Raw genomic sequence first — 26,633 nt, 5'->3', positions numbered from 1 at the left:
ATTATACGCGTAAACGTCTTTTTCATCTGTGGATATGTAAATTTGATTTTAATTGTTTATAGTCTTGATGTACTTAAGGGAATTAATTTTGCGGGAACTAATGTTAAATAAGATTTCTGAAATTCAGATTAGGTAGTTCTGGGTAAATGAAAAGAAAAAAGAAGTGTAAATTATTTATTAAAAAGAAAAAAAAATAATCTAAACTTCGCAGCAAATAATTTTCGCGAATTTCGCGGATAGTGAGTTTTCCAATAATTTTCGCAGCAACTAATTTTACGAAATTGACAAAAATTCGCGAAATTCGCGAATAATAATACCCGAGAGATAAATTCCGTTAAGATAAAAAAAAGTAGTAAAATTACTTTCTTTCTAAAGTTTTACTTAAATGTTAAACAATAGGCCAATCCTTTTCATACTGTCATAAAGTATCTTGCAAATAGTTCGCAGGATATTAACAGTGTGTCACTTATTAAACTTGACATCAAAAGTGACATGGTAATTCCAACGAACAAAATGATACTGAAGATCTGATAAAATTTATTCCACATAAATTCTAACTCTAAATACACTTTACGTGTTTCTAACATATACATGATAGAAACATAATTATACATGCAAAACATACTTCGCTATAAATCAATGTATCTAAATTAACAAACAATTAGTTTACACTAGTCGGTTGCCCGTTATTTTTATACCGCATTGAGTGCGTCTCACTACTTGTGGTACCATTTTGCGTGACAGACAGACAGACGTATACGGGTATTATTAAAGAGACTAGCCGTTAACCCGTGGAAAAATCCACGGGGTCGCCTGTCCTTTATATATCGCATTTCGTGTTTCCGTAACAGGGCGCGGCTTTCGCGGACAGACAGACAAAATACGGCTATTATTAAAGAGACTAGTCGGTAGCCCGTGGAAAAATTCACCGTGTCGCCCGTCCTTTATATATCGCATTTATATATACAGTAATTATTTTACTTTTTACTTAATAATCTTTTTTTAATTGTATTGCAAATTAATTTTTTTATTCCCGGTTATGTAAATATCTAGACTAAAGATAATATTAGAATAATGAAAAAACATGCACCAAATAAAAAAATGCGTAGTTTTTAATAAAAAATTTTACAATACAATAGAATCGAATCTTTAATTTATTCAGCTAGTTTTATCGACTAGAAGTTAGTAAACAAATTCGTACAGCACGATTTACTAAAGTAAAATTTCATTTAGGAAATGTAGACAAAAATTTTTTTTAAATCAATGCCGCTAATTTCTCTGAAGATTCTAGTCTAAAAATTGTAACAGATAACACCGAGTGTACAAAACGTCAGTCAAGATTTGCTTATATAAAACTATTCTAAATAACTAAATAACTAAATATAATAAAAAAAATCTAATTCATTAAAACATGATATTAAATATTTGTCTTATAAAATCAATAATTTGAAATGAGTTTAGCATTATACATATCCAAACCACATTGTACAATCAGTTCTTCACCCTCCTTTACGTGTTTATTACTTACAATTAATCCTAACACTTTGTCGGACTCTTGTGTATATCCCACAGAAGATAATTCGCCAATCAACTCGTGCTTATGCAAAACAGGTTCTCCACCCCAGGGCCAATTTTCTGGACATGGAACAGATATTTCAAGTAACTGCAATGAAGTCTCTCCATCGTACTAAATAAAGTATTTTCTCGATTGTACTTGGCTTCTTGCACATTTAATTAAACAATTATACACAGAGTCTGAGTTGTGATAGATCTAATGCTTACCCATCCGTTAGTTTTAAACATGAAAGTACAGTGTTTAAATCTTAAGAAAAACAAATACTTCTAAAATAACTTTAGCATTTTAAAAGCATCCAAATAACAGATAACGTATGCTTGAACCTTAAGATCAACATTGTTGTCAAATCAGGCGAGAACTCATCCCAACATTCTACATAAAAAACACTTTAAACTCACACATGTAAAATCTGTACCTGTTTTCCATTCAAAACACTTTCAACAAACTTAAAATCTGTGCTGCGTTTAATTTCTGTACCATAAGAAGGAATTTTATTGGACACACGAATGGAATCGACTGCAAAACTTCCCACATTTGCAACACCATACTTATCTCCATAAGACATTATCAGACGATACAAGCCTTGAGAGAACTATAAACAGAACAAATATGGTAATAAAAACGGGTGATAGATGTTCATTTCCATGAATTAGTAAAAAAAGTTAAATAATCAGGTGCAAATTTTAAATACCTCAGTTGGAATAAACAGCTGCCAACCTGGTACACCATTCATAAAATGTCGGACGAGCTGAACCTTTGACGCGTAACCAATATCCACAGGCTGAAAAAAGTCATAGAATTTTCTAAGGTCCCAATAAAACTCTCACACTTTTTGGTTGCTAGTTGCAGTAGAGTTTTCCTACGCTTTGAATTATTAATATAATGTTGAATTTTTAAGAAGAAGGAAAACTACAAAGTGTAAGCACCATGATAAACTCAACCAGTTAAGTCTCATTAAACAGGGAAAAAATCGCAAAGGCATTTTAGTTTACTTTGTCAAGTTTTCCATTTAGGAACTCTTTGTCTCATTGTTGTTGCGTTTTAATTATAAGTCGTGAAATAAAACATTTAATAGGCACTGCTACAATTATCTCCACTCTCAAATAGTAAGACTGCCTTCTATTCCAAAAAGAAAGTTTGCTGATAAAATACCACTCAGATAAATTGAAATTTATATACCTTACAGCATTTATCAGAAAATTGATCAGTGTTATATGGTGGAGCAAGTAATTCATTTAATAACTTTTCTACATGAGGACCAAGTAAAGCCAAACATGCATATTTTCCTGATATATCTTCAACAGTAATGTCAGTGAAACCATCCTTTCTTGTGGAATCTGTTAATGAAGAGAGTAGGCGTGTATGTTGATCTGGTGATGTGATTATTGTGTACCTGTTAAAGAAAATTTATGTGCAAAATGTTGACAGTAACTTGTAGTACTCAATGTGCTTATATAATTCTATAGTTTAAAGGGTGTGATAACTTAGGGAGCTTATTGTAAAAAACATCAATAAAACAAGTAGAAATATTGAAAAGTTGAAGTTATTAGCTTTATATTTTTTTGATAAGAAGAGGCAGAAGATACCATGGGGTGTAACATTTTTTTCCAGACATGAATCCGAGTGCACACATTAAAAAAACGACAAAGACGCACTAAATGACGGGCGTAGACCAGCTGAAGCATGAGCATAACGCTTTGTACTTAATCTGAAAACTGGGGATAAAGTTTTATGAGCATTCATGACTTAAACATGACTTTTCTTGAGTTCGTTGTCATCAAACATGGTATGGGTGAGGTTTAAATCATATAATTTAGATATTTTAAGAACTTTTTTATAGGGCACCAAACCCACAAATACTGTAACGTGAGCATTTACAAAATTCTTGTAAGGCATATGTGGGCGCGCAGAGAAAAAAAACGTCATAGCAGTCTGGTAATCAGTTTACCTAGTAAAAGACCTTAAATCATATTTTTTTTTACCTCAGAATGATGAAGAAATTACAAAAGTATGTCAGGTATACTTAATTACAGTCTGAAATGATGTTTTGGAAAAAACATTCTTTAGAAAAAACAAGAAGGGCTAAGGAGTGTGTCTATGTCTATACGAACAGCAGTAAAGTCAATGATTATGGAAAGCAACCGAATTCTGATGTTACTTCTAGGCAGTTTTTTTTTTAATATGTTGGGACATTCGTTACCAAGTCATACAGAATGATCATTTATGCTCAAATTTTCTTGGCGTACTTTAAATTGTTTTACCACACCCCTTGCAAGTCGGCGCAATCCCTAAAAAATTACAACATGCGGAATCTAAGGTTTAATAAGCGTATCCAATTACCACCTTAGACAAATAAAAAAAATTTAAAAGTAAAAAATAAGTCAAATCTAAAATGGTTGAATAAGCGTTTCCTTTTCTTTAATTTCTAATACACTTTTTCTTCTGTAATTAATTGTACGGAGCACTACTATTTCTCCCCACAACAATTTATTTTCTTTAGTCACTCACTAATACATACTTGTTAGGGTTCACATTGACCAGGTTGACCATACTTTGCCAGCTCTGTTTGTCATCAAACACTGCAGTGTCAATAAAATCACCAGAACAAATCTTGTCAGAACCACTCAAACACGTTATGGAGTATAAGAAAGAAGCTAGTTTCTTCTCATCGTCACACTGAAATATTAAACACTGACGTCATGAAAAAATTATAGTTCATATTTTAGCTTTATATTATTCATCGTCACAATAAACCTAAAAAAAAAGGTAGCACCATCTAGAAAACAATGTAAGGCAAAACAAAATTACAACTAGCAAAGAGGTTTACAATGTTCAGCAAGGAAAAGAAGATGCACACTAGAAAGACAAAAAAACAAACAAACAAAACTTTTCACAGGAGTTTTAATGCAATTAGACGCAATAACTTACAGCTAAGATGATACACATATCTTACCATTATATTAAACTTGCTTTTTGAAGATAAATCAACACATCCAATACCTTCACTGCAGCTTCTTAATTCTGATTGGACATATTGTAGCCAATCAGGTCGTGCAAATGTGTGCTGGTGTTGACCATCTGATAATATAAATGAAAGGTGCTGTAACACAAATAAGGTTTAGACAAATAAAACAAAGTTGTACTTCACATAAATATAAAGAGATTCTCTTTATTTAGTTACACAAATCTTATTGCAGATTAGCCGCTATCCCGTGGAAAAAGTATGGGCGTTTGCCTGTTCCAGCAATGTCAATAAAACTATATCGCATCTGTTATTTGTAGCTTCAATATTATATGCGCAGTTTTAACACCGTTAAACGGACGGAACGGACGGACGGACGGACAGGCAAAAGCTATCATTATAGAGACATCACTATAGATCATTATTCTGTCAAATATCTGGTGAAAAAGTCAAAAACATTGTCCTAGTGGAACCAAAATAGATATTTATGTTATTAAAAAAAGAGCAACTTTTATGTTTATTTTCTTACCGTTTGTTTCTTTGAAGTAAAGCGGTACTTCCCAATTACCCGTTTCTCCCCAAACTACACCTTGTTGGTCGAGCAAACCATGCAATGGTGAATTCATAACATTGCGACAACTATCTACTGACATCCTAGGATACGCAAGTTCATAATGTGATCGTAATGCCCAAGGAATTCGATTTCTCAAATAAAACTTGTTGTTAACAGCTTTTTGAAGTCTTCTCACATCAAACATTGAGCTGTCATTCCATGTTTTACCATACGTGATAAGTTCTGAGATTGTTCGTCCAACACCTGCACTGGAAACTATTCCTGCAGAGCACATACCAGCAGCGATGTAGTAATTCTCAAACTAAAAGAAAATTTACACGCCATTATTTTTCTATGCAATACGTTTTGAACTAGTCTTTTTGTATTTGTGTTTGCAGAAAATTTGTCCCTTATTTATAACATTTGGAAAATAGCAGTTTTTTTCATGAAATAGCAAAACGCCATTGCCTGATGAATTCTCTGCTGAAAAACGCTTGTGAAAGGTCGGTAGATGTGCAGGGTGTTGCAGTTTCTGAGAAGTTAACATTATGGAACAATTGACGCAATGGCCCGTAAAAGTCGGAAAAATAAACCATGCTGCCGTCAGCAATTAATTATCACAGTTTGAGGTATAAGATCTAACTAAATTACCCAGTATCTACGTCGCTTGTAAACATTCACAGGTAAACGTTGGGAAGTTCAAAGGGTGTGGATCTAATATGAAAAAGGTTGTAAATCATCGCCTGTGCGCATGATCTTTAGAATAAGTTTTTCTTAAATAAGATTGTAGTAAATTACGACATTGCACTAACATACACACAATGAAAATAGATTTTTAAAACAGAAATATAAATCACACGTTGTGCAAATTGTAGAATTCTTAAGCGTTAAAAAATTTAACTTGCAAAAAAACATTTAAGTGAAATTTGGGATTTAAGAAATACCTGCATGGATTTACACGCATACTGATGCCCGTCTGCTGTAAATGATTCAGGACCATTAACAAAACTTCGAATTTCTGCATTCTCTAAACAGGGATACCTCCTTAGCAAACCATCCATGAGTGGACCTGAAACAAAAAAGTTAGGGGTGACACTATGTATATTTTATGTAAATATTAGAAATAAATAAAATATATAAATAAAAAATATACAAAAAAAAACAGAACTAAGAAACCTAATTTGATCTTTAACAAAAAATAAACACGTTCTTTCACTAACAATATAAAAGTTTAAAAAATTCCAATAAATAAATAAATAAATAAATGGACTAGATAAACATACCAAATTGTTTCCAGTCTTCTTGCAGCAATTGGAATTCAAATTTATCGGGAACACTATCATAAAAGCAAGGTTTACCATTAGCTTCAAATCCTCCACACAATAATCCTCCACTCCATTCTCTCACGTAAGTTCTTGCATCATAATCTCGTATGACAGGTAACATTGAGTGTACATTCTCAATAGGTTTGGTTACAATATAGAAATGTTCACTAGCATGTAAAGGTACTTCCACAGGTGGAATTGATTTCTAAACAGAATTTACTGCTATTTTAATAAATAGTTTGTGTCAAAGCAAAGTGCATTAACAAATCTAAGTTCTAGATAACTTTATATACAGATACTAAAGCACTTACCGAGCCCAACTCCCTGGACCACTAAAAATATAATTAAATAAAAGATCAATTAAACAAAAAATAGGACAGGGACAATGAAATTAATTGTACATGCAACAACATGTACAATTACAAAACACGCAACAATAACAATAGCAAGGACAGGAAAATGATGCTAAAAACCAACTACAATAACAAACAACAACAACAAAGATCATAACAAAAACAACAACAACAACAACAACTACAAAATTCGGCATTGACCTACCATCCCTGCACAATTGATAAAAATATCACAGTTAATTTTTCCCAAACTTGTATCCACTGAAGTAACACGATGTCCTTCACTTTCAACTTTTAAAATTTCAACTCCTTCCAATAATTTTGTTCTTCCTGAAACGCAATAAATAAATAAAAAGAACTTTTCGTAAAGCAAAACAAAACAAGCGAAAAATTATTACACAAAATGAATTCCTGTCAAATAAATTAAAATAACCAGCAGGTGATATTCAAAAATTTGTCTGACGCCTATTAATATTATCAATATTATCTAAGCAATGTGAATGAATTGTAACTCATTCGATTTAAACTTGTACATGATATTAATAACAGATTTCCTTAAGGCTAATATCTGCCTGATACTGCAAACATTAAATATGTGGTGCCTCTTTTTCTCAAATTCATCTCGAATTACTCTTTTATCCATGAGAACACATATAAGTTTAACCGAAGTATTTGCAGGTGAGTAAAAAAAAGCTGTCCTTTATTTACTTTAATAGCTACCATTATGTGAACAATCGAAGTGATGATACAAGTTGTGCCTTTTGTTTATCTTAGCAATGAACGAGACCTTATTTAGTATTAATAGTACATTAGACTAGTTCTCACTCCGTGGAAAAATCCTTTGCTTCGCCTGTCATACATATTCTGATCATTAGATTGTCGCTTGCTGTACCTATCCTTGTTATCGCTACAAAGTCGCAATCCATTTTAAACAGTACACAGCTGTGATTTAAAGACAAAACTATTTCGATGTCCACACAAAATATGTTACTTTTAATAAACAGAAAAATTAAAGTGATTTTTCCCTTTTTTGTTACATGTAACAGTAGGGAGTCCTATAAGAAAATTCTTGCACTAATTCAAGTAAATATCCCTAACCGTCTTTTGTTGCTTCTTTTATGTAAGTGTGAACTAAATCAGTTGGATTGACGACTGCATCATTTGGTATGTACAATCCGATCTAAGTAAAAAATCAGTAAACTCTTTAGAAATTTGTATTTGAGACCTTACATTTGTTATTTTGGGATTAAAATTTTGTTATGAAACTTCTACAACCTCTAGAATTATTGGATATTTTAATACTTAAATCACCGAATAAACACAATAATATGTGTTGCAGTGGTCATATGTAAATGCCGTATGCAGATGAAAAAAAGCGAATAAAACATCATTTTACAAGTGTAAAGCAAGCTGTTGTTAACAGCATTTCACCTACCTTAATGTCTTCAGTTCGTAAAAGTGGATTCAATTTTAACACTTCTGCACTGCTGACAGATCGACATTCTACTCCAAATTGTCTACACAACAAAAGTAACTTTATCTTCTAAACAACAATTTCATTAAATCTTCCATGCGAAAATAACATGGTGCTACCTTAGAACTTAGGAGAGGCAGTAGGTATTTGCCTTGTGTTCGACTAAATCGGAGGACATGGTAAAATCAAAACCGAAAAGGGGTGCGACTGAGAGAATGTCAACTCCATTAAAAAGAAGATGTGTGCTTTGTCTCTGAAGTTTCCCCCAAACTTCATGAGTTGTAAAACATAAGTTTAATATTCCAAGTACGCGTTTCAGTGAAATATCAGTAGAAATGGTGGGTTTTAAAAAACGAACAGGGGCAGAGGAGTTGAATACTAAAAAGTTGCTGAAGATAGGAAGAGGGAAAGGCAGAATATAAAAAGGGGAAGGGGTCTATATGCCACTGAAATTTCCAGTTTTATACATTATTGTCTCCACTTAATTGTCTCCACTTATTAACTCCATTTAATTTATTTACTAGGCATCAGCCAAAACAAAAAGCATTTTTTTTCCTAATTTTGAAATTAAGAAAACATTTGGTACTATGCCTAACGATTAAACTTAACATTATGGAAAATTACTTTAAAACAATTCCAACTGGTTTGCAATACTGTCATATTTCTGAAAATAAATCCACTTACTTAGCTTTAACTTCAACCTTGTCTAAATGTGTTGCACGATCATCAGTTTGCGCCAACAGTAAAGAACCACAACGCTTAAATCCTATACATAAAATATTTAAATAATATATTTCAAACAAAAACTTAATTTGTTTTGATAACTTAAATATTCTGCAAATAACTTTTAATATTCCATAGCATGCCCTGTTAACCAGTTCCCTAGTTAAGGCTAATAGCTTTTTCTGAAAACTTACAAATACTTTCGTATGAGAGAAACTGAATTTTGATATCTCCGAAGAAAGCTTAGATAATTAGGCTAACTAGGTATACGATGAAGGTGAATACTGTAAAGCAGGTAATGTAACTATGCAGCACTTAAAAAATATATTTTACATAAAATTTTATTATTTTCAAACCTATTCCATATTTTTCTTCAAACTTTGAATATAAATCGAGGGCATACAAACAGTTATCAGTTTCGGCTTTTGTTGTACGTATACTTCCGCACAAACCAGCTGCGTGCCATGAAGTACCACACCCAACGCTAAAGATATAAACATCACAAGAGTTACCACAAAACATTCGAAATAAATGACTTTTTTATGATTTTTAAAAAACATTTTATCACTACTTGATGTAGAAAAATAAGTTACAAATAAGTATAATCTTACAGCTTCTGTTCTTTGTGTGTTTATTTCATGTAAAATTTCACAATAACCTACCTTCCTTGTTCAAGAATCAGGATATCTTTCCATCCTAATTCACTTAAGTGATAAGCTACTGAGCTTCCAACAACTCCCCCTCCTGCTATGATAATCTCAGCTTGTGATGGTGCACTTTTAGATAATGCATCTTTTGACAAATATCTGTATTCAGTAAAATATACTTGTAATTATTTTGTAAAAGGCCCAAAAAAATTTTTGTTAGGAAATGAAAATGCCATAATTTTAAAATAAATGTTAAAAAACCATTTTATTATTTTATAAAAATAATAAATTTTTTTTAAGATATAATTTTTTCATTCAAATATTTAATTAGAAGAAATTCAAATTAAAAATATAAGAACCAGGAAAACGTCTACTTTTGTATAAACAAACCAAATTTTTTTTGACAATATAAAAATATATATTTTTTTTGCATATAAAAAATAAGATAAAACTTTTAATTATAACATGTCTAAGAACAACAACAAAAAGTTTTAGAAATGTTATATACTACTTGTAGTAACAAATGTGAACCTACCTAAAACAATTAAAAGTGTTGCTATGAGCTGATTTCTGCCAAAACTTTTGAGTGCACAATCGAAACATTGATGCAATTGGTTCGCACGGTTCTTTACAATTGAGAAGTGAATAGGATTGATAGGTTTTCACAAAAACAATCCAACTGATTTCTCTCAATTCAATCTTCAGTAACAATCTTTTAAATATTGTGGTGTATTTTTTTTCAGCATTATTCTGTTAAACGTTTTAGTTCTGATTTATAACTGAAAAAATTGCTGGAAATATGCAAGGATATATATCAAAAGCAACTTTAATAGGCATATTAATTTCACATAAAAGATAAATCCAAATGCTTACCATACCATTAGCCAGAATTTAGGAAGTCACTTCTTGGTTGGTTGATCAAGTAATGAAAGTTATTGAAAGAGTGATTGATAAGTTACTTAGAGAAAGAATTGATATAGATAAGATGCAATTTGGTTTTGTTCCAGGGCGTGGCACTACAGATGCAATATTTTTACTCAGACAGCTTCAGGAAAAGTATTTCGGAAAGAGAAAGAATCTCTATTTTGCCTTTGTAGATTTAGAGAAAGCTTTTGATAGAGTGCCACGTGAAGTTATTTGGTGGGCTATGAGAAAATTAGGTGTGGATGAGTGGCTAGTTACGATGGTACAGTCTATGTACAGCAATGCTAGAAGTCGTGTCAGGATTAACGATTCATTTAGTGATGAATTTAGTGTCAATGTTGGTGTACATCAGGGTTCTGTACTTAGTCCTTTGTTGTTTATTCTAGTCTTAGAAGCGCTGTCGATGGAGTTGAGAACAGGTTGTCCATGGGAGTTATTGTATGCAGATAATTTGATTCTCATAGCAGAGTCGATGGAAGAATTAGTTGAAAAGTTTGAGAAGTGGAAGAAAGGACTAGAAGAGAAAGGGCTAAAGGTAAACACAGCAAAGTCTAAAGTCATGATTAGTAGCATTGCAGCCAAGTGTGACCTTGTAGTTGGAAAGTGGCCTTGTGGAGTTTGCAGGAAAGGGGTTGGTAGTAACTCAATTTTTTGTCAGACTTGCAAGCATTGGGTACATAAGAAGTGCAGTAGTATTAGTGGAAGGTTAAGAGCTGACATACAGTTTGTATGCAAGCGTTGCAAAGGTGAGATTATAGAGAATGAAGTATTTCCAGCCTTAATGATGTACAACAGTGGCTTGTTAGAGATAGTTGAGAACTTCTGTTACTTAGGTGATATGTTGGGTAGTGAAGGGGGTGTTGGAAGAAGTGTTACTTGCAGGATAGGTTCTGCTTGGAAAAAGTTCAGAGAGTTACTTCCTTTGTTGACTAGCAGAGTCCTGTCAATTGAGGTAAAAGGTAGGTTGTATGAGGCCTGTGTAAGAAGTGTTATGTTGTACGGTAGTGAGACATGGGCAGTGAAGCAGGAAGATCTTGATTGTTTAGAAAGGAATGATATGAGAATGGTTATGTGGATGTGTAACGCCAGTCTGAAAGACAGAAAGAGTTCAGATGAGCTAAGAAGCAGGCTAAGTCTCCGTAGAATTAAAGATGTTATCCAGATAAGAAGATTGAATTGGCTGGGGCACTTGGAAAGAATGGAGGAGGATAATTGGGTAAGAAAGTGTAGAGACTTGATAGTTCCTGGGGCAAAGCCCAGAGGCAGACCGAGAAAGACTTGGCAGGAAGTTATAAGGACAGACTTGATACAGAGGAAGTTGAGTTTAGATCTAACACAGTCTAGATCAGATTGGAAGAGGGTCATTAATATACCCCGTCCAACCCATGCTAGCATGGAAAACGGACGTTAAGCCGAGAATGATGATGAATGATGACTTCTTAAGTTTAATATGTTTCAAATTTGATAGAAATTCATAGCAAAGTGGGATTATTATGTTTAAAAACATTTTTAACAATGTAGATTAAAAAAACATATTTTAAAAATCATATTTTTACTTCAAACAATTTATTTACAAAACATATATAATAAACCAATGACAGATATTTTCATAAAAAATTTAAAAAAACATTTAATACCATCTTTGTTTACACAAAGTAAAAAGACACTTTACTATCTCTTTATTAACCAAAATTCAATCTTAAATGTTCATAAAAAATCAATGATTCAATTGGTTTACAGTTGTTGTAACAGGGCTTGAGACCTTTTGACCTTACAAGAAAAGTGGGAGACTATTAACACTTTTATTTCCTATATTAATACCCGTATACTGTTTGTAAAATATAAAATGGTTCCTATGTAGAGTACAGTTCGCTGACAGGCAAAACAGTGGATTTTGCATGGGTAAACAACTTTATTTATATTTTATCTAATATAAATCATTTATATGACAAAACAGTCTAGGTAACAAAAAAGTAACAACTATAAACCAAGAACAACAATTACAAAAATGTCACAAATAATCAACCAATCAACAATTTGAAATGAGTTTACCATTATACATATCCAAACCACATTGTACAATCAGTTCTTCACCCTCCTCCACTTGTGTATTACTTACAACTAATCCTAACACTGTGCTATTTTCTTGTGTATATCCCACAGAAGATAATTCGCCAATCAACTCTTGATTATGTAAAACAGGTTCTCCACCCCACGGCCAGTTTTCTGGACATGGAACAGATATTTCGAGTAATTGCAATGAAAATTCATCATACTATATATAGTACTGTTGCAAATATATACACACAAATGTCATTAAGACTTTGACTAAAAAATTGATATTGCATCAATGTAATTGTCCAAATTTCTTATTAAAAATTTATTGTGCAATAGCAAACATTTTTGTATTCTGCAGTTTAAATGATACTTTTTATTTTCATTTTCTAAATCTAATAAGAATCTAAATCTAAAGACATATTACCTGTTTGCACAACTTCTGTATTGTTTCATAACTTGTTTTGGTATTTATTTCAAAGTTGTAGGCTGGAATTCTATTTTTGATTCTTATGCTATTCAATGCAAAATGTCCAACATTTTGAATTTTGTATTTTTTCCTGTAAGACATCAAGTGCTGGTACAAACCTTGCAAAAACTAAAACATAAACAAAAGTTGTTGATTTTATGAAATTCCTACTTCAATATATCTAGAGTAAGCCTTTAGTGTATACGTACATTATTTACAATCGATCATTTCAAGGAAAATTGTTAAACATATAATTTTTATTAATTAAAAATGCTTGAAAGAGGCAAAATTAGCAAAAAGGCATAATTTCCAACAAGTAAATATTTCTGCAGTATGGGCAGGCAATCAAATAACTTGACAAACATGTATCATTTTTTAAGTTGCCATAGCTTTCCCGACTATCTCTGTTTAAATCAAAATGGATATGTTTCAGGTTGGTAAAGATCAACAAATCTCACTTCAGTTGGAATAAGAAGTTGCCATCCCTTTTCCTCACCCATAAAATGGTGAGCCAGTTTAACATTAGATGCATAGCCAATATCAACACGCTTAAAATGAAGAGTAAGGAAAGTATACCATATAGAATATATATTTTTTGTATTTTTTTGGATTAGTTGCCCAACAGTTTTTATCCTTAAAGACAATGAAAAAACATATCAGGCTGAGATGAACAACAACACATTTGTTTTTTTTAATATTTGTTCGAACACGACTGGCAATTAAAACACAAAAAGTGAAACAAAAAACATATAAAAAACCTTACAGCATTTATCAGAAAATTGGTCAGTGTTATATGGTGGAGCTAGTAATTTATTCAATAACTTTTCAACATGAGGACCAAGTAAAGCCAACCATGCATATTGTCCTGATATATCTTCAACAGTAATGTCAGTGAAACCATTCCTTTCTTGTGGAATCTGTTAATGAAGAGAGTAGGCGTGTATGTTAATCTGGTGAAGTGATTATTGTGCACCTGCAAAATAAAACATAACAAAAAAGTGCATAATATTTAGTAGACAAAGCCACCTATTGAATAATTTATAATATTCCACCCCTATTATTCAATGGAAGTAATCAATTTTATCAATTGTATGCTTATGCTATCATTATTTTATGCTTATTCCAATTTTTGAATTGTTCAAACGTTGATTTCTTTTGTTTTAAACTTAATTATATAATACTTGATTGGTTAAAAGTATTTCAAAATGATTCAGGCGATTCAGCCTTATGCTTCCTATAAACGAATTTTCTTATAAAGAATGGTTTGAAGTAAAAGTTAACTTGCTAAAACTGAGAAGCATCTGGGAGATCTATTGGCCACTTGCTATTGTTTATGATTATTTTGTTGCAACAACAAGTAAAGAAATAGGTGATACAAATGATTGTTTAAAAAATTGGATTTGCAAATTTAACATTCTCTTTGTAGGATAATTGGCAAAATGCCATCCTAATTCAGAAAATTCGGATTGCAACCTGCTTATTCGATCCCTGTAAAGAGTTACAGTTGATTTTTCCATGCCCTAAGAAAACATAAAAACAGCTTACTTGTTGGGATTTACTTTAATAAGCGAGACAATGCTTTGACATTCTTTCTTACTATTTAACACAGCAGTTACCATAAAATCATTGGATGCCATTTCAGTCACATTATTTATACAGGTGGAATTTAAAAAGGATGTTAGTATTTCTTCATCAGCACACTACAGTAAAATAAATATAGATGAAAAAGGTATTAAAAAAAATATAATTCTTCCTCTTCTTAACTTTCCTCACTGACTATGTTTAAAAGCAGCCATTTTTTAGGCACTGTGTGATCTCTGCATTCATTTTCTTTTATCTCCATCATTATATAACCAAGTGAGCAATTGCCGCCAAAACATCAGTCAAGGTGTTTAATAATGAAAATCTTTTTAAACTTACACTTATCGCAAATTTGCTAGACCCTGGGGATGAGGGTGGTTGGTCATTTATTCAAAAACTTGAGTTATCAAAATCCAGCTCCATTAGTATTCCGGACCAGAATTGGGTCTGGGAATTTTCTGAGTTCGTAGTGGAAGAGAAGTGTTTCGAATGGAAGAGAAGTGTTTAGCTGAAGGAATGAAAAGAAGTGTTTTGACTAAGAAGAGAAGTGTTTTTATTAAGAAAAAAAGTGATCCATACTAAACCGTACTAAAACAACATAAAAGTTATAGCTAACTAGCTATAGCTAGCTAGTTAAGTTTACCTTCCTTGTTCCAGAATCAGGATATCTTTCCATCCTAATTCACTTAAGTGATAAGCTACTGAACTTCCAATAACTCCCCCTCCTGCTATGATAATCTCAGCTTGTGATGAAGCTTTTGTTGAATATTTGTCTTTGGATAAACATCTGATAACCCTGGAAATATAGCAAGATTTGGCTATAATGTCTGTGCACTCCAACGCTCATGTGAAATCGTTGACCTGCATTGACCGTTAAAGTTGTTTTGATGACCAGCATTCATATCATCATCATTCCCCTCCCATGCGGCCATAAGTCCCCCTCCCCCTGAACCCAGGAAACACGCTATACGAAACCTCGACAACCTTTTAGCGGCAACATCAAAGTATTGAGCCTTTTTTGTTATACTGTTTCTAAAGGGTCCGTTACACGTAGCAAAATTTGCAATAGCAAATAACATACAAGTACTTGTGCAAGTACTTGTGCAATACAATATTATGTGTAACAGCTGGTATTATGCATTGCGCATGGGCTTGTACAAGAACTTGTGCAAGTTCTGATTTTTTTAAAATGATTTAAAAAAATCGACGTTTGCTATAGCAAATAAACAATAGGTTGCAATCAAGTTCGGAATGTTAACCGATCAATGATTTTTAACTTTTGTTTTCATTGTTGTTTTTATTATAAATGAGCCAATAGGATATCGAATTGATGAAAATAAAAAATTAAAGTGTGGTGTGAATAGTTTTGTGGCGTGTATGAAAATATTTCGTTGAAGATGGAGGCGATAAATAAAAAAAAGAAAGTTGATAGTTGGACAGATAATATGGTGGGACAACTAATTGCAGAGTGGCAACTACATAAGTGCCTTTTTAACTCAAACCACGCAGAGTATCATAATGCAAGAAGAAGGAATATAGCACTGGAGTTGATTTCAAACGAATTGGCAATGCCAGTCAAAGACATACAAAAGAAAATGGTCGGTTTGAGATCGTATTACGGTCAATTAAAACAGAAAGTCCGAGATTCAAAGAAAAGTGGAGCAGGTTCGGATGAGGTTTTCACTCCCCAATGGCCTTTTTATGGGGATATGGATAGCTTCTTATCTGATTATATTACTCCTCGCACCACAGAATCCAACATTAATGTGGACGAAGATCCGAATGGTGATGATGAAACTCCTACGCCGGCGCTCAACCATAAACGAAAAAAGTCATCTAATGTCAAAAAAGATCAAGATGTATCTGTTGCGGACAGAGTTATGTTAAAAGCGTTAGAGCGATTGGATGAGCCTCGTCAGACGTCTTCCGCAGTAGCAAACCTAAACCTGAGTCCTAATGAAAGCGAAACCCAAGAACAATTGTTTGGTAGAATGATTTCGAAGAATTTGCTTGATATAGAAAATATGTACACCCGAGAAAAGTGTAAACTTCAAATACAACAGCTTCTGTTTGACGCAAGGTTTCAGAATGGACAACTGACGACCGTTCCTTCAACTTCGTCACCCTTCAACTACAATGGAGGCCACCAAACTGGTACTTTCCGCGGTCCTGAGAGAATTCAAACTGAGAGAACAACAAATGCTATCAGCCCAGAATTATCACCTAGTAACTCAGGAGATTCCCATATCTCACTTCCATCGCGTTTCAACTACTACGGTTCCCAGGTTTACAACAGTAATTACAACAACAATTAACTTTCACTTATGGTATAGACTTTATATGAAAAACGGTTGTTGTATTTATACAAACTTGTGTAGCAGCTACCCGTAGTGTTTTCTGTAAAGATTTAAGAGAATTATACAAGCATATTCCATTGCCAAGATACTTGACCTGAGCCCATGAAATAATCTTTAAAGACATCACGTATTTCTTTTGCATTTGAACTAGCTTTTCTCTGTGCGCAAGTTTGTAAGTCATTTGAGACATCAGCCATTCCCCTCCATTGACCAGGAACGATTCGATTCGTCAGTAAATCTTCTTGGTCGACAAGACCAACTGGTGCGTACGAGTCTTTAGACTTCGTCATCAGCATATTGTGTAGCGCTACGATGGCCATAACGAGGCTCGTGGTTTTACTCGGAGAAAGGTTAATTGTGCTGTTGATGATTCTAAATCTAGCGGATAAAATACCAAAAGCGTTTTCACTTATTCTTCGAAACCTTGAAAGCCGGTAATTGAAAATTCGCTCGGCATCACAAAGCGTGTTTTTGGAAAAAGGCTTCATTAAATTTTTTGATAATGCAATTGCGTCATCCCCAACGATAACGTAAGGTATTTCTGGCAAATCAAGCTGATCCCACGCTGGATCTTCACTCAGTGGAAGTTGCTTCGGAGGTGGAAGGGCTAACCTATCATTGCTCAATAAATGATATAACTCTGTATTTCTTAAAACTCCACCATCGCTAATACGGCCTTGGCATCCAGCGTCTATGTAGATAAATTTGTATTCACTATCGACAAGTGCCAATAGAACTATACTATAGAATCCTTTATAGCTGTAAAATGTAGATCCAGTGTTCGGCGGTAACTTAATAGGAATATGTTATCCATCAAGAGCTCCTATGCAATTGGGAAACTGCCACTTCAAGTTTATTTTGTCTGAAAGCGCTTTCCACTCTTCCTCCGTTTGCGGCAAACGTAAATAATCTTTCTTAAGAACTCGATAAATCGCCCTAGCAACTATAGGTACGAAAAGGGAAATGGTTTTATCCGACATGCTAAATTGGTACATCAGACTTTGATATGACTCTCCAGTAGCCAGAAATCGCAATGTTACTGACAGTTTCTCCTCTGAGGTAGTTTGTTTGGTGATGTATGGGCGTACTTTCTCCAGTAGTTCCTAAAAGGAAAGAGACTTCTTATGTGAGATGCGCTACCACTGTCCTACAAAATCTTTGATCAACAAAAAAAATCACTTACAACAAATGTTTCCGTATTCATTTGAAGATAATAACGGAAATGTTCAGTGTCTTGTAATCTTAATTCACTAAGGATGCTATTGCAAGCCCCTTTCGTTTGTCTGTCTAATAACCATGATCGCACCCAAAAACGTTTGCGTTGCTTTCTTTTTTTGCACTGACTTGTCTTTACTTTTACTGCCAGCGATAGCGCCAGAATTAAAACAACGTCTTCTTGTTCGCAAACCATTTTCAAAATGAGCGCGCAAAAACTCACATTTGTTTTTTTTTATTTTATTTGAAATCGACAAAACTTGTGCAAGTATAAAAACTTGCACAACTGCTTGTACAAGTACTTGCAGAAGTACTTGTATGTTATTTGCTATTGCAAACTTTGCTACATGTAACGGACCCTTAAGAGTTTCTACGGTCCCAAACATAAAAACAGCTTACTTGTTGGGATTTACTTTAATAAGCGAGACAATGCTTTGACATTCTTTCTTACTATTTAACACAGCAGTTACCATAAAATCATTGGATGCCATTTCAGTCACATTATTTATACAGGTGGAATTTAAAAAGGATGTTAGTATTTCTTCATCAGCACACTACAGTAAAATAAATATAGATGAAAAAGGTATTAAAAAAAAATATAATTCTTCCTCTTCTTAACTTTCCTCACTGACTATGTTTAAAAGCAGCCATTTTTTAGGCACTGTGTGATCTCTGCATTCATTTTCTTTTATCTCCATCATTATATAACCAAGTGAGCAATTGCCGCCAAAACATCAGTCAAGGTGTTTAATAATGAAAATCTTTTTAAACTTACACTTATCGCAAATTTGCTTTTTGAAGAACAATCAACAACACCAATATTTTCAGTGCAATTTTTAGTTCTGATTGTACAATTTTCAGCCAGTTTGGTCTGCCAAAGGTGGGAATCATGCCATCTCCTAGTAAAAAAAAATAATTCAGATTGCCGTTTTTTCTTGATGTTATTATTTTCCTTTTTTTGTTACAAAATTACATTTTTATTTTTTTATTACTATCTTTTGTATTTCTCTTTTGTATTTCTAAAATCACTTAATAATTCTAACAGTAGACCAAAAGGTATAATATCAAACAAATAAGTTAAGTGTTATTTGAGAAAATCTTCTATCAGTTTTTTTAATTACTTGAGAATTATTTGTTCATCAAATAACAACAAAGGGAAACTGAATAATTCCATGTCCTATTTATATATTATATATTTAAAGTTTAAGTTAGCAAAACAATTTATTACTGATGAAAATTTATCAATTCTTGAACATGATAGTTTAGTAGGTGACGTTCGGGAGATCCTTCTCCCATCATCCGGCAAAGTAAAATGATGTTGAGTATGTATTTATATAATTGCAGAGGATCGAAATTCATAAAAATTAACCAATCAGAAACGAGCTGATAATTACAGTTAATTATGGTAATTAACATTTTCGGACCTAGATGTAGGTAACTATTTTTTCTGTAGGGCTGGTAACCAAATCTCAGGAAGTTGATACAAGATGCTGTTTATGTGTTTGTTACGTGCTACACTGTTGATCGTTTCTTTAATTTTCCTGGCCGTTGTTCTGGATTCTCTGTCAATGATTTTCTTCTCATTCCAATTAAACTGATGACTTCTGCTCCAGCTGTGGTCTGCAATTTCGTTTTTCTTCACATCTCCGTTTCTCACTGCGCGCATATGTTCTTGTACTCGTTGCTTAAACTTTCTTTTTGTTTCGCCTATGTACACTGCATCACAATCTTTACACAGTAACACCCTGGTACATATGCATGATTAAAATAATATCACAAATTAATTCACATCAGTAGCAGAGCAGGTAATTCTATTTATTATGGCAAAATAAATGGCTGCTAAGAGTCCTCAAAATCATGGTAGTGTCCACCAAGAAAACTACATGCTTTTTCTTTATAATGAATGTACTTTATAAGAATATCAGGCTGAGATTTTAGATTAAAATACATATTTTGTTTAGAACAATAAAGAAATAAGAATAATAACCAGCCTGGGTAAAATTTTGCTGTTCTTATAAAAAATGTTTGTATTTTAAACTCACACATAAAAACTCATCCTTGTAGAGTACAGTGCTATTGCCGTAGATAGGACAAAAGTTACAAAACATTTATATATAGTAATAGCTGAAAATATATACAAGCATGAAATGAAAGTAGAACACATATATAATATAAGCAACAACAAAGCCAAGGTAATAACACATCTCTATATAATATTAATAAGCGTGAACAAAATATATATATACATAGCATAGCTCACAACGTAAAATGTGTGAAAACATAGAGGTATATATAATAGCAGCAGGGAGGGAGGAGGAAGAAAAACTGCTAGAACTGAAAAGGAAAACCATGAGGCAACTGTAGCTTAAATACTAGCAAGACTGCTGACCAAAATATATGCTGCTGACCAGAAAAGGCACATAGGTAAATGGTGAACTAACTATGGGCAATACAAACCAGAGTACTGTAGGAAGAAGATCTATATATGTGTGCATTTAAACACTCATAAATGGTGCTAAACTAAAAGTTTAGCACATGTTAATTGGGGTTACAGAAGGAAAGGTGTGTCTCCATTGATTCCCAGTATAAAGCTAACCTGGTTCACTAGTGTTTTGTCATTCTGCATTATTAATTTTAAAAATGTGTTGGTGACCTATGACTAATAGTCAACACTATATTAATTTAACCAAAACATTAGACTGCCTTAAGCTTGTTACTTAAGGCCATAGATCCATACCACAAGCAGGGGGGTATAAATATGGAGTAGAACACAGTAAGCCTCTTGCTCTTGAACAGTTCAGACGTTTTCCCGCCCGCCCTCCCCGATTAATGTACTAATTAGTTCTGTTTTGTTTTCTTCTATATTCGACACTAATACAACATTGGCGATGGCATGACGACAATAATGATCCGGTATACGTTATCTTTCAAGTATCTGTCGACACATAAATCCGACGTCGGTGATGGAATTAGGACAAGAACAACCTGACACAATTTCTACGTATTCATTGATGTGGATGGTGACTGGATGCGCGGCGCGGTCTGATGGTCGATGTTTGATTTAGCTTCAAGGTTTCCTTGCAGAGGGACTACGTTTCATTTGGCTGATAGCCCCCACCAAGGTTTTGAACCCAGAGGCAGAATCAACCATCTCTGTGCCATTTTCTTTCTTATAATTCAACTAATTCTGGTCAGGGGTGCTGGGCTTTCTGAGTTATTCTGTTTAAGTCTAGAGTTGTATGTTCTTTACAGTGATAGGGTTAAGTAAGTTTCTTGTGTAGAGCGTGTCAGTTCATGTCAGTCTGTTATAATGAGACAAACGTTTAATTGTCATTAATTGTCATGTACTGTCTAAAGTCGGTTGTCAAAATGTCAAAAGAAGCCAGTGGCCATATGGTGCAGGAAAAAGAAGCCCGTGGGCCAATCTTTACGATAAAAACCTCACCATAATAGACATGTAGTGTCATGAGTTCGTTGTCAAAATGTCTAAAAGAAGCCAGTGGCCATATGGTGCAGTAAAAAGAAGCCCATGTGCCAACTGTTACGATAAACACTCACCATAGTAAGACATTTGTGTTAAGTGTCATGAGTCCGTTGTCAAAATGTCTAAAAGAAGCCAGTGGCCATATGGTGCAGTAAAAAGAACCCTGTGTGCCAACTGTTACGATAAACACTCACCATAATAGACATGTAGTGTCAAGATTAAAGAGTCCGTTGTCTAAAGCATGTAGTGCGACTTGTCTTGTCTGTTACAATGTCAGTAATTTGTCAATTGTCTAGTCTGTTACAATGTCAGTAATTTATTTCAGTACTTAATTTTTAACGAAGCCCTAGTACCTCAACCCATACCCCAAAAATATAACTGCAAACTATTTAAGAATACATTTTCTACCACTACTTTGTGTCGTTTTCACTTCTGAACCATACCAATTAAATATATATTTATGAGTCACAAAAAAGATAAACGAATGCCTTAAACAGATACCACAATGTCATTTATTCATCCTTGTCTCAAGGGATTTTCGCTTGTCTCCCTTATATATTAAAAACACAAAAAACTCTGGAGATGAGGTTGGTTGGTCATCTATTCAAAAACTTGAGTTATCAAAAGCTCCATTAGTATTCCGGACCAGAATTGGGTTTGGGAATTTTCTGAGTTCGTAGTGGAAGAGAAGCGTTTCGAATGGAGGAGAAGTGTTTAGCTGAAGGAATGAAGAGAAGTGTTTTGACTAAGAAGAGAAGTGCTTTTATTAAGAAAAAAAGTGATCCATACTAAATCGTACTAAAACAACATAAAAGTTATAGCTAACTAGCTATAGCTAGCTAGTTAAGTTTACCTTCCTTGTTCCAGAATCAGGATATCTTTCCATCCTAATTCACTTAAGTGATAAGCTACTGAACTTCCAATAACTCCCCCTCCTGCTATGATAATCTCAGCTTGTGATGGAGTTTTTGTTGAATATTTGTCTTTGGATAAACATCTGATAACCCTGGAAATATAGCAAGATTTGGCTATAATGTCTGTGCACTCCAACGCTCACGTGAAATCGTTGACCTGCATTGACCGTTAAAGTTGTTTTGATGACCAGCATTGATATCATCATCATTCCCCTCCCATTCGGCCATAAGACCCCCTCCCCCTGAACCCAGGAAACACGCTATACGAAACCTCGACAACCTTTTAGCGGCAACATCAAAGTATTGAGCCTTTTTTGTTATACTGTTTCTAAGAGTTTCTACCGTCCCAACGAGTCTGAAATATTAGAGTTTTTTTTATTTTCAATTTCGCAACCTCGTCCTCAGCAGGGGTTACTTGCTTTTTTCGATTAGCCGTCAAGTAAAAGTGCTAGTGGCAGGCATCCAACCCTGGGGACGAGGATGAAGATTTAGCACACTGTTATGCAAGAGAAAACATAAAGCAAAGGTGACATTAAAATATGAAATTTCATTTTATTCATTACCTTCTGCTAAAAACATAGTTACCACTAACACCAATTGCTTCTGTTTTCGTCTTAATTCTTTGGTGTTCTTTAATTTCATTTATATGAAAGTTGTAATAAAAAAAGGAGTGATGTTACAAACCATTTTGGCTTTTCGTTAATTTTACAAAATAATAATGCAATAATATTCCGCCTTACAGCAGAAAAAAAGAGAAAAAAAAAGAAACATTCTATCAGATAATTTATACAAAGATGGAATAATTAAGTCAGAAGAGTAGAACCAACCTTGTTACGGTGTTAAGTTGATAGTGCTATATGTTTTTGGTGTACATAAGGGCTAATCAATAATAAAATGAAGCGCGTGGATAAAGACGTAAATGAAAAGATAATGAAGAATAAAGGAAAACAACAGGTAAAATTAAAAGTAAACACTAAAAGACAAACCAATTTTCGTATAGATGAGATTAAGGAGACAGCAGAGGACGGAAATCCGAAGGAAATAGAAGACAAGATACGAAAATTACCTTCACAAGAAGACAAAGATATTGAAAGTATTCATCGAATGAGACCATACAACACATCACAAGATAGCAGCAGACAAAAAACTTTAACTAAAGCAAAGACTCATCTTGCAAATGTAAAAGCAAATTTTCAGTGATTCGAAAACCTGAAAAAAATGTTTTACAACATTTAATTTAAAATTATTTGTGTACTAGAAACCTGGCTAAGCATACACCAGTTGCGGTCAAGTGCCAGGAACGAATATCATTTCTATGTCAGGAAATTTCTACTGGGAGGGAAATTATTTCTGTATCTGTGACTTGAACTGAACTGTGCACCAATGCCCATGTCATTCTAATTTCGTTTTACATTTTCTGATACGTCAGTTTCTAAATGAAATATGTCACAGGCCCATGGAATATTGCGTCAAATCAAACGCTTTCGTCTTAGTAAAAAAGGTTTGGTATGAGGTAAAAAATTCCGTATTTTGACAGTACAAAGTTGGACACATAGTTATATATATTTTAATTTAAATTTTGCTGTTGATAATATTAGAGGTTATTATTAGAGTACTCACAAAAACAAATTATATTAAATTTCCTGGCAGTTGAGGGTAAGATGTGACCACATTGGTTTGTGGGTTTCCTTTGAGACATTAGTCTAAGAAAACTGAAGTTTAATATCCTTAGTGAACTAGTATGTGAACTTCTAGGTATATGTATGCATTGATGCCCTGTTGGTGTAATGGGTATCACTCTCTTGCTAATGAGAGACACGGGTGAAAATCCTGAACAGGGAAAACATGATTATCTTGCGTCTATATAGTAGCTATATTGAACAACAACAGTTAATTTTTGAGAAAGGGAAGAATTGCAGACAGCTCTATCCTCACAGCACACAGCCTACAATTCCATTAAAGGAATATAACAATCCCATATTAGGTGTTTTACTTCATCACAAGAAAATATGTATTTAACCATTCTCGTGCCCAGAGCTCTTTGAGATTCAATTGATTAGAGTCGAGAGTGGTATTTGGGTTGGATTGGGGTCGAGAATTGTATTTAGCTACAATCTACGATCTTTCCTCTTTTAAAGGGTTTTTGCTTGCGAACCTAGGGGACCCGCTCTGCAACCCTTTTTAAAATAATTTTTCTTTCTTTCACGTTAAAAAAGAAAAAAGGCACTCTGTAAAGAAAGTTAGACAAGACTGGAAAAACTTGTTTTGTGTCAACTATTTGAATAAGAGTGTACTTAAGCTTTAGAGTGTTTCTTAAGCTAAAAAAACAATAATTAAAAGATTAATACTTAAAACACTTAACTCTGTAAAAACAAGCTGTCTTAACATCGTCGCCGGGGCTTCTTGTTTTTCTCTTTCTCAAAATCTCAGATAGCGAGAAGAAATAGTTCTTCTCGCTGTCCGAAATTGTCTAGGCACCAGGTTGAAGGTGTCCGTGTCTGTCAGTGTACGAACTGATTGAGTGAAGCAGTCTTGCTATATTGTTACAAGCAACACGAAGCTTTACTAAAGGGATTTAATGATCAGGCCCAACCTCGCCCCCAGAGTTTTTGCCTTTTTGAAATAAGAGAAGACGTCTTCTCTCATATCAAAAAGACAAAAAAAAAGTGGGGACGAGGGTGCTACAGGGGTTTAATGATCTACTTGCCCCTGCCTCTTTATTGTAAATATTGAACGCATGTGTAATTTTTTATTAATGGTAGAACCTTTTTAGCGCTATTTGCAACCTTGTGTCAGTTTACCTTGTTGAGGACGAGGTTGCGTTGTTTCGTCATTTTCGCGGAAGTTTATGCCTTTGGAAATTTTAAATCAGCAAACACACCACAAAATAAAACCAAAAAAAAAACCCGGGAAAATCTCAAAATTAGTGGTTTAATTCTTCTTTAATTATCAATTACAATAATACTTTTGGTAGCGAAATTCTCTCCCCCCCCCCAAAAAAAAAAGTGTAACTACTACAGATACTAGATTTTGCGCTAAAATTTTGCATAGTTTATACAAAATCCATTAAATCATACATTTTCAACAAAAATCTATTTTTTAAGTAACTTACTTCGAAGGAATATATCCACAAAAATATATAGATTAAATATCGACTTCGCCCATAGATAGACCTAGCTGTATCTAGCGTCCCAGACTTTCAGTACGTCTACACATCTAACAGTACTATTATTGAACTTAAAAGAGCCAATCACAATGCATATTAGTTTTGAATAAACAAACATTGTTGATGAAAGAGATATGGACTATAAATAAACAAACAAACAAACGCTGTCTCTATGAGCGTTTCATATTTCGTGTAAGGTCAAAATATAAGTCTTCTCCATGACACCTCCACTGGCAAATCTAGTGTTGAATTTTTGTATTTCTATATGCACTGCATATGTAACCGTCCTAATCCAATTTTTTCTAAAGAGTATGAATTAGTAAGTCAATCAATAACTTTTGTTAACTAACGGTTTCACTCGGGGAGTAATGTTACATGACTAGATAGATAGACGGGGGAGTTCTATTCCACACTTGCACGGTCGGTATCTTAAAAAATGTTTCCACTTTCAGTATGATACGAGTTTTGTCAGTCTAATACTACTTCTCCTACAGTTCAGTACTTTGGTGAAGAAAGGAAATCATATTGCGAAGTATTTTTTTTCTCGAGAGCAAAGAAACCAAATACGTCATTCGCGTCTCCAGGGTTGTTGTCTGACGTCAAACCGCCGGCCTCAACTTTAAAAAGGCCAAGAATCCTTGGTGTGTGACTAGGTTTTTATTTACACTACTCCACCAAAAAAATAATAAATACATAAATAAGTGAAAAAATTCCTTACAGCACCATATAAACATTTAAATTCCAAAGAAATTTCTTGAAAAAAGTATTTAATTATATGGACCAATCTCGTTCCCAGAGCTTCTTTTTCGCTTTTTAGATATGCGTGCCGGCGCGAAAGAAGTAGCTCTGGAACTG

The 26,633-nt window shown here is 33.7% G+C and overlaps 1 protein-coding gene across 1 annotated transcript; it reads right to left on the bottom strand.

Annotated features, from left to right (window-relative positions):
• Positions 1–520: 520 nt before the first annotated feature.
• Positions 521–11,010, bottom strand: LOC130614610 (pyruvate dehydrogenase phosphatase regulatory subunit, mitochondrial-like). The gene is made up of 17 exons (XM_057436046.1): positions 10,149–11,010; positions 9,629–9,772; positions 9,323–9,450; positions 8,928–9,009; positions 8,205–8,286; positions 7,868–7,949; positions 6,975–7,099; positions 6,728–6,748; positions 6,375–6,621; positions 6,036–6,160; positions 5,068–5,413; positions 4,530–4,654; positions 4,095–4,252; positions 2,756–2,969; positions 2,268–2,357; positions 1,992–2,168; positions 521–1,687 (listed from the first exon to the last, which is right to left on the bottom strand). Exons 1-17 carry the CDS (start codon positions 10,214–10,216, stop codon positions 1,439–1,441), a joined length of 2,463 nt encoding a protein of 820 aa, XP_057292029.1. The 5' UTR covers positions 10,217–11,010; the 3' UTR covers positions 521–1,438.
• Positions 11,011–26,633: the final 15,623 nt, after the last annotated feature.

The sequence above is a fragment of the Hydractinia symbiolongicarpus genome, chromosome 11, assembly GCF_029227915.1.
Source record: "Hydractinia symbiolongicarpus strain clone_291-10 chromosome 11, HSymV2.1, whole genome shotgun sequence".
NCBI classification, from domain to species: Eukaryota; Metazoa; Cnidaria; class Hydrozoa; order Anthoathecata; family Hydractiniidae; genus Hydractinia; species Hydractinia symbiolongicarpus.
This window is presented reverse-complemented; position numbering and strand designations above follow the sequence as displayed.

What these genes read in the sequence shown, in the direction of transcription:
- LOC130614610 (XM_057436046.1), bottom strand. Translation starts at nt 10,216, where the DNA reads ATGTTTCGATTGTGCACTCAAAAGTTTTGGCAGAAATCAGCTCATAGC. An exon ending in TGAAGAAAAATATGGAATAG is followed by an intron (nt 9,010 to 9,322) that starts GTTTGAAAATAA and finishes TTTTATGTATAG; the next exon opens with GATTTAAGCGTTGTGGTTCT. An exon ending in AGAAGACTGGAAACAATTTG is followed by an intron (nt 6,161 to 6,374) that starts GTATGTTTATCT and finishes TTTTTGTTTCAG; the next exon opens with GTCCACTCATGGATGGTTTG.